This window comes from Nicotiana tomentosiformis, chromosome 2 (assembly GCF_000390325.3).
Source record: "Nicotiana tomentosiformis chromosome 2, ASM39032v3, whole genome shotgun sequence".
Taxonomy (NCBI): Eukaryota; Viridiplantae; Streptophyta; class Magnoliopsida; order Solanales; family Solanaceae; genus Nicotiana; species Nicotiana tomentosiformis.
The window spans coordinates 11577860-11586338 of NC_090813.1; the positions used below are offsets into that span (position 1 = coordinate 11577860).

The following is an 8479-nucleotide window of genomic DNA, read 5'->3' on the forward strand; positions in this document are numbered from 1 at the left end:
ATATTCTTATTTGTTCAGCTGTTAGTTTTAATAATTTAAAAAAAAAAAAATATAATTGAAATCGGCTTACCTAGTATTAGACACTAGGTACCATCACGACGCCTATGGCGGGATTTTGGGTCGTGAAAAGTTGGTATCATAGCTCTAGGTTCATAGGTTTTATGAGTCACGAACGAGTTTAGTAAAGCCTTGCGGATCGGTATAGAAACGTCTGTACTTATCTTCGAGAGGCTACATAGCTAGTAGGAAAAATTATCACTTTTTCATTCCTCATCGTGCGATATTTATTCAGCTTGAAGCATATATCTTATGTTCTTTTGCATCCACTCGTGTATGAAGTTGCGCACTCGGTATCAATTATGCGCTAATGGTTCGTAATACTATAGAGGGGTTATAAGAGATCCAGGGTTGCTCAACCATTATTACAACTAGGGCTGCTTATCGGGCGGATCGGGCGGTTATTTACTCTTAACGGTTTTGCTTATCGGTTATCGGCTTTTAAATGTATTAATCCGCTAGCCACCCGATAAGATATCGGGCGGATTGGTATCGGTTTAGCTATTATCGGGCGGTTATCGGTTTAGTTTGAGTTGATTGAAACTTAACATACTTTAGTCAACATTTCTCATACATTCAACATTTCTCATACATATATATCAACTACATTCAAGTGTATGGTTATTGTCTCATACATAAGAATGTGGACTGCTTGGGGTATTAGAAGATAGGGACTGCTTGAGCATAAGAATGCATAGTGCATAAGAATTTTACCAACAAAATTGGTAAAAGTTGATGTTAGCACAGTAGCCATAAGAATTTTACCACCAACAAAATTGCTCTTCTTCTCTCCAGGCCTACAATTAACAAAGAAAGTTGATGTTTTAGACCCTCAAAATAAGTATTGCTTGCAATACTGAAAGAAAATAAAAGACAACTGACCACATTGTCACACCACCAGCACAAAGTCACAAACATATCCAAGGACCAAAATTGAACTGTTTTGCACTGGCATCAACTACCAATATAATACTTCAATGACTTAAACCAAACATAAGTAGTTCAATTGTAAGTATTTAAGTCATAATGAGTTCTACCCCAATACCATAAAAAACTGGCCAAGAAATAAATTGTAAATAACAAGCAAATCAGATATTTGTAGTATATTGTATGAACTTTAGAATATTTTCTCACCAAACTTATAGATAGGATAGTTTAGAATATTTTAGAATCAGATAACATGAGTGTTAACATGAGTGTCTGGTGATACTATAAAGTTTATAAACCTGCACTTATCATGATAGACAAAGCTATTACATATGCTTCACAAAGCTATAAACTTGCACTTATCATGATATTAGCAGTTACATATGTTTCAAAGAGCTATAAGCCATAGGGAAGGAATATGAATGATTCACTTCCATAATTCAAATTATTACCATATATATTAACACTACACGTCAATTACGGAAGGGTCTTTTCCATCGCTAGATAAATCTGAAGAAAGAAAATTAAAAAAATGAGTCGTGCGATAAATATAAGCATATCCACAACATTTATATACAACAAATATAGTAACAATATTATTACCTTGTTCAAGCTGCTCGATTTTATCAAGATCTTCCTCAACACAAACAGGTTGTTTTAATTTTTCATTTCGAAGCCAATCTTGAAGACACACTAAAGCTTGCACCAATTTAGGAGTTAATGAACTCCTAAATGAATCAAGAATACGTCCTCCCGTACTAAACGCACATTCAGATGCCACACTTGAAACCGGAACAGCTAATACATCACGAGCCATCTCCGCAAGAATAGGAAATCTAGCTGAGTTCAATTTCCACCAGAGAAGAACATCAAATTCTTTAGTGTCATCCTCAGTTTCTTCACCAAAATATTTATCTAACTCTGTTCTAGTATCCACACCTCCACTCCCACTTTTATATTTTTTTATATCTTGCATAAGTGATTCTAAAAGTCCTGTATTTTGGGTGCTTACTTGACTTTCAGAAAGCCGGGAAGTAGAAGTGTCCAATGAAGAACAATCTGAAGATGAATCAAGCACGACACCTTTTGAGACGGACTTTACATACTCACTAAATAATGAAGTCATGTACTTCTTCACTTCAGCTTGTATAATTGCCCCCGGATCTTGACCAAACATCTTTACAAGTGCATAGCCAACTGATTCGAGCTTGTAACGTGGATCCAAAATACATGAGATGAAAATTATATTGTTCATTTTCCCTGGATCACCCCAATACTTATCAAACTTTTCTTTCATCTTCTTTGCCATTTCACTTAAAACTGTATCTTCATTTTCTATCAATTGCTTCAAATAAACAGCAACCGCACAAATTTCAAGAAAATGAATATTCGATGTAACATAACGTGATCCAGAAATTTTCAAAGTAAGAAGATAAAATATTTCAAGAAACTTTGTAATTCTTTTTACATTCTCCTAATCACTACTCAAAAGTTCACCTGTAGGAATTCCAACTTCAATATAAGAATGCTCAAGATAATGTCTCAGGCCAATTTCACTAGAAGCATAATGTGAAAATGCACTTTCAAATTCAACAGCCCTACGCAACATCAAGTAAGTGGAATTCCACCTAGTTGGAACATCCAAGCATAAAGTTTTTTTACAATTTAGTTGTTCATCATCAAAACATTCTTGAAACCTCTTCAACCTCGCAGGAGATTGCCTAACATATCTCACTGCATGCCTAACACGTTCAATAGACACTGAAGATTCTTTTAAACCATCCTGGACCACAAGATTCATGATGTGAGCCATACATCTCACGTGAAGGTGATTACCGTTCATCAAATTAGTTCCTATTTTTGTTAATTGCTTAGACAATTCTTTTACTGTCACATCATTTGAGCTTGCATTATCAACTGTGACAGTGAAGATCTTATTTATTCCCCACTCATGTAAGCACCTACAAATACCATTTGCCATATCTTCGCCTTTATGACTAACAATAGGACAAAAATTAATTATTCTCTTATGCATATTCCATTCACTATCAATCCAATGAGAAGTGATACACATGTAATTGATTCTTTGTATAGAAGTCCAAGTATCAGTGGTAATACATACTCTTTGTTTCGTTTCTATAAAAGACCTCTTCAACTTTTGCTTTTCTTCATTAAAAAGATCAAAACAATCCCTAGTTACAGTACTACGGGAAGGGATCCGAAAATAAGGTTGTGCCACTTTCATAAAGTCTCTAAAACCTTCTTTCTCAACAAAGCTAAAAGGAAGTTCATCAACTATTACCATACGACATAACGCCTTCCTACACTCTTCTTGATCAAATTTCCAAGCAACAACTACATCACCCCCCGAAACAGATTTAAAGCCTAAATTTGATTGTTTTTTATCAACAATAGCAGGGCGTTTAGGACACTTAAACATATGAGAAAGAAGTGTCGACGTACCGTCTTTGGTTTTAAAAGAATACTCAATAAAGCAATAGTCACATTTTGCCTTTGTAGTCCCTTCAGAAGTAATAATTTCTGTAAAATGATCCCACACAACAGACCTTTTTTTCCTTTTTTGGTTATATTTGACTCCGTTGTTTCAGATTGACTTATTGCATTTGAATTAGAAGCCCCACTTTCACCCATCACCTTATGACTTTGTATATTTTCAGCCATGCTACAAATTAAGGAACTATCTGCAGAAAGACACAAGATCAAATTAATACAGAACAATAGTTAGTTTGAAAAAATTTAATTAAAGATTCTGCTAATAAGTAATGGAAAAGCTATCCCTATTTATCAACTCATATAGAAAAACTCCATTCTTTAACTGAATATTAACCAAATATTTATCAACTCAAATATTATCCAGGCTTGTGTTATAATATTTTTTAACTGAATATCAACCTGATTTTCAATTGAAGTGAAGAAAAGAATGAGTAGAATTGATTATGAATCTTTAACTTGCAAAGCATGGCCATACATCTTTTGACTTCCTCTTGCTCTGCTGGCTATGCGTGTGTGCGACTGCGCGTGGTTGCTGTTTGAGAATTTCTTGCTAGAGGGAGAGGCGAGAGAGGCTAGAGGGTTGGTTGCTCTGTTGTGTTTAGAACTTTAGATGTTAGGGTTGCTAAAGGGAACTATTGTAAATGTTAAGTGTTAATCAAGTGGGGAAGGGATTAATGAGTCAAGCATAAAATATAACAACGAAAAAAAAGAACAGTTGGCACGCCTGCTCATCAAAAAAGAAGAGGGAAGTGCTTATAAACTTTTGTGGTCCATATTTTTCTGTAGGAAATAAGGCTGACATGGGTCACATTTTGTATACCTATAACCGAGATAAAATTTTCTTTATTAAGCTAGATTTAATTAATTAGCTGTAAAAATATGTACTAATTAAGTTTCTTCGAGTCCCAGGAACAAATTGTTTCCTACTAGTAGATATCAATCAGAGGCGGATCCAAGATTTAAATCATGAGTTTAACTTTTAAATTTTGTAGTATTGAACTCATTATATTTTTAAAGTTATTGATTAATATCTATTATTTTTATAATTTTAATTAATTTATACATATAAATGTTTACTCTGTGTCGAAAGTTATGGTTCAATTGAATCCTACAAATATATGGTACATCCTCTGCTGGTTACAAAAATAAATTTAGAATCATTGGGGACCATGTTATGGAAAGAGACACATTTGTTAAAATACTTATATAGTACAGTAACACCCAGTTTTCCAAATCCTCCAAATTTTCGTTTAAGTGGGGGACCATGACATAAAACCAAAAAGAGCTATTTAAATTATAAAAAAGTAATATAAAATAAATAACTTATATACAAAAGGACGACAAAGCATTAGGAGTGATAGAGGTTTTTTGTTTTATAATAGTTTTTTTGTCCTTTTTCCTTGCTGCAAATATATATTGTCTTGGGAATCTATCTATCAAAATATTTTTCAAGTACAAAATATATTGAGGGGATTAAGTTAAGATTAATGAACCTGATTTTAAGGGAACATGCTTGGTTGGGAAAGGGATTAGGATTTAGGAGAACGAGAAAGCTAAAGGGAAAGCTAGGTGTCCCACACTCCCACTCAAACTAAAAAGATAAAAAATAAATATAGTAATAATTTAGATAAAAATAATTTTGTATATATATATATTCTTAACGGGTTAACGGATTATCCGTTAAGAAAATTGAATAATCCGTCCCCAAACCGATAAGCCGTTAATAAAACAATTTCAATCCATTCCCCGTCTGTTAAACCGTTTACCCGATACCAATAAGCCATTAAGCCACTTGTGCGGATCGGTTTGCGGTTCCGGTTCGGTTTTGAACACCCCTAATTACAACGTGTCGTCCAGATAGAGGATGTGGAAGTATTGAGAGATCATTCAGTTGTGCACATTGGGGTGAAGCAGGTTCTGACATCTGATTGATAAGTATGATATTAAGAAGGTTTAATTAATTGCCTAATCACCACAATTGTGGTAGGGTCATGAGGTGGATGTAAATCTGAAATAGCTGGTCGTATTAAAGACTATGTAGTTTGTATGGGATTTCTATTTAGCAAAGGGTACGTACACAACCAAGGCACTAGAGTAAGTGAGTTTAAGTGTCGCGAGGATGACATGCGCCAAATAAATGGCTTGAGGCATCTTATGACCGGTGTCTTACGAGAAATGAAGGTTAGTATTGTGGATCATGGGAATGTGTCATGTGGCTTCGCGCCAAGTGAAGGGAGTCCACTATCAACAATCAGATTGCGGGGTCATGTGTTGTATCAGTTGGGACCTGAGATGCATTTATGTGGTATTGAAAGGTTCTCTGAAACTTGTATATTATTAAGAGGTGGGATTCAAGATACAAGCTTTATTCCAATTAATACTCCACGTGCACTGTCATCTAGAGGTGGAGGATAGACGGGTAGTGGGCACCTAAGAGGTAGAGACCCGACCCGTTGATATAATCGCTATGATTTGGCTGAGGCTGATACACTCGATGGTGTCGTTACATGCACAATCCCAATTTGTTATAAAAGGATAATTTCCTTTAATTTAATTCGGTTCTGAATATTGAGGTGAGTCCTCCTATTATGCTCCGCTTATGGGTGAGCTTCGTAAATTTTGTGACCCACTTATATGTTTATCCCTGTTGGGAGATTTGAAAATGTGAGCCCGTGTCTGTCATTTTATTTTTGAGCACCATTGAGGACTATAACTCCAAAAGTAACTTTTATTATACATTTCAATGGGTTTGATGTATTTTGGAGTAATTGATTCCAATTTTATGAATTATATGCCCTACCGGTATGTAGGGTTCATTATGTGTTGTGAAAACTGTTTATGAAATATATTGAAAAGAAGAAAGAAAGGAAATTGAAATTTCAGTTGGCACAATGTGCAAAAAAAAAGTGATTCGGAGTTGAGGACGAGATCCTCGCATTTTATATATGATGTGAAATATTTAAATCAAGCTACAAGCCACGGTGGAAGTTATATAAGGACGAGGTCCTTGTGGTGAAATATTTATGAGTTTAAAATTCTCCATGTGTGAAGTTTAAATTGTACTATAGTACTAATAGGGAGTCATGCCTGATAGGCTTATGTGATAATTCTTTTATATGTTTCTGTGCCATAATTGTGCTGTAATTATTGAGTTTTAGCCTACGAGGTGAGTGCCCAGGTGGCGTTAAATATGACTCATTAATCAGAGTAAGTAATCGTGAGGTCTTCATGCCTCACATTCTGTTGCCAGTGTTGTAAAAATTCGAAACGAGGTGGTGGTTAATATGAGATTAATTGATGATGTTGGAATTAATTATGAACAGCTTTTAAGACCAGAGATGTGGTGATGAGCATACATATGATGTGCTTCATGTCCTGATATCATTATGTTAATGCAATGCTTGAAATGCTGAGATTGGTGTTATTGATATATATATACTGTGGATGTATTATTAGGAGTTGTTTTGGTGTTACTCTGGCAGGTGGTAGGTCCAATTACAAGGGAGACTTTGCCGAAATTTCTGAAAAATTTGAGAGTTAGAAAAATTTGGGAGTTAGGAAAATTTGGGAGATTAAGACGTGCAAAAGAAGAGATAAGTTATGTTATATGGTTGGGGGCGAATGATCCTGAGCGGGGGAGAATGTAACACCCTGGAAATTTTTTGAAGTACTTCAACACTATCAAGAAAGTTGATGTGTGCATAGGCACGATTTGCTACAACCGGTTGAAACTAACACCGTGTCTTGATGTAGGGAATTTGAAATTTAATTGGAGTATAAGGAATTGGCATAAAGGCTTATAAGTGTGAATAAGAGAAATAATCTCAAACGAGATCGTGTTGTCGGGATTACCTCAAATGCGGTAACATGGAATCAACCGTGAGTATACGTGTAAGAGTAAAATAATCAATTTGGTAACCTCAGAATAATTCTTAGAACGTTCGAGGACGAACGTTTGTTTAAGAGGTGCTGAATGTAACGACCCGGCTTGTCATTTTACGAATTAAAGCCCCGTTCAGTGGCTTAAGGTCTCGAATAGCTTCACAATATGTATTATGACCCGCGGGTGTGGTCGAGTTAGATTTACTAAAGATTCCGAATTTAGTTAAAAGAGCAATTCTTATTTAGAAGCTTAAATGGAAAGAGTTGGTCGGAGAGATTCCTTTTGAGTAAACGATCCCGAAATAGAATTTCGAAGATGGAAATAGCTTCGTATGATAATTTCGGACTTAGGGGTATGTTCAGATTTGGATTTGGAAGTCCATAGGACAATTCGACACATTTTGGTGAAAGTTAGAAAAAATATAAGATTTTGAAAAAGTCCGACCGAAGGGTGAATTTTTTATAAATAGGCCGGATTTCGATTCCGGAAATGGGAATAGCTCCATTAAGTCATTTATAACTTGTGTGCAAAATTTGAAGTCATTCCGGATTGATTTGATACGTTTCGGCGCAAAACATAGAAGTTGAGAGATTTGTAAAGTTAAGAAAAATTGGGAGTTTGGCCATGGTCAATATCGGGTCAAGACGACCTCTTTTCGGTATTTTGTGTGCGTGAACAGGCCCGTAGTGTGCTTTATGATTGAAATTCATATATGGTTTGTGTCCGGGAGGTTCCGGATGAGTTTCGCGATGAGTTTTGAGCGAGTCCGAGCATTTCGGCACTCTAATATTGTTCTGGCACTTTCGGGGAGGCGGACTGCGCATTTTTGGGCGCTGAGGTGAAGGAGGGACGCGGACCACGAAAATTGGGGCGCTGAGGTGAAGGAGGGACCCGGACAGCAGCAGAATTTCATGGCCGCGCTCAAATTTTCGCGGACCGCACAATTGTGTCCGCGGCCGCGCTCCAGGAAGTTCTGCAGTCTGTTGGTCCTAATTCGAAAGCCTATATCTTTTGATCTACAAGGAATTTTGAGATGATTCAAAAACAAAAGTTGTAGTCCTTCGTATCTAGTTTTCTTTAAGGTAATGAAGTCATAAT

At 35.9% G+C, this 8479-nt stretch overlaps 1 protein-coding gene across 3 annotated transcripts; it reads right to left on the reverse strand.

Moving 5' to 3' along the window:
• Positions 1–627: 627 nt before the first annotated feature.
• Positions 628–4173, reverse strand: LOC138906373 (zinc finger BED domain-containing protein RICESLEEPER 2-like). 3 transcript variants are annotated; one of them, XM_070194971.1, is made up of 5 exons: positions 3898–4173; positions 3448–3686; positions 1588–2329; positions 1437–1494; positions 780–854 (listed from the first exon to the last, which is right to left on the reverse strand). In XM_070194971.1, exons 2-4 carry the CDS (start codon positions 3664–3666, stop codon positions 1451–1453), a joined length of 1005 nt encoding a protein of 334 aa, XP_070051072.1. In that variant the 5' UTR covers positions 3667–3686; positions 3898–4173; the 3' UTR covers positions 780–854; positions 1437–1450. The 3 variants fall into 3 exon arrangements, with proteins under 3 accessions (XP_070051071.1, XP_070051070.1, XP_070051072.1); XM_070194970.1 differs by lacking the exon at positions 1437–1494 and having other exon boundaries at positions 628–854; positions 3974–4173; XM_070194969.1 differs by lacking the exon at positions 1437–1494 and having other exon boundaries at positions 628–854.
• Between the last annotated feature and the right edge of the window lie 4306 nt (positions 4174–8479).

Coding starts and splice junctions, on each gene's coding strand:
- LOC138906373 (XM_070194970.1), bottom strand. CDS start 3,666: ATGGCTGAAAATATACAAAGTCATAAGGTGATGGGTGAAAGTGGGGCT. Junction 2,330..3,447: donor TTCTTTTAAAACCAAAGACG/GTACGTCGACAC, acceptor GTTTATTTGAAG/CAATTGATAGAAAATGAAGA. Junction 855..1,587: donor AATCGAGCAGCTTGAACAAG/GTAATAATATTG, acceptor TGTTAATTGTAG/GCCTGGAGAGAAGAAGAGCA.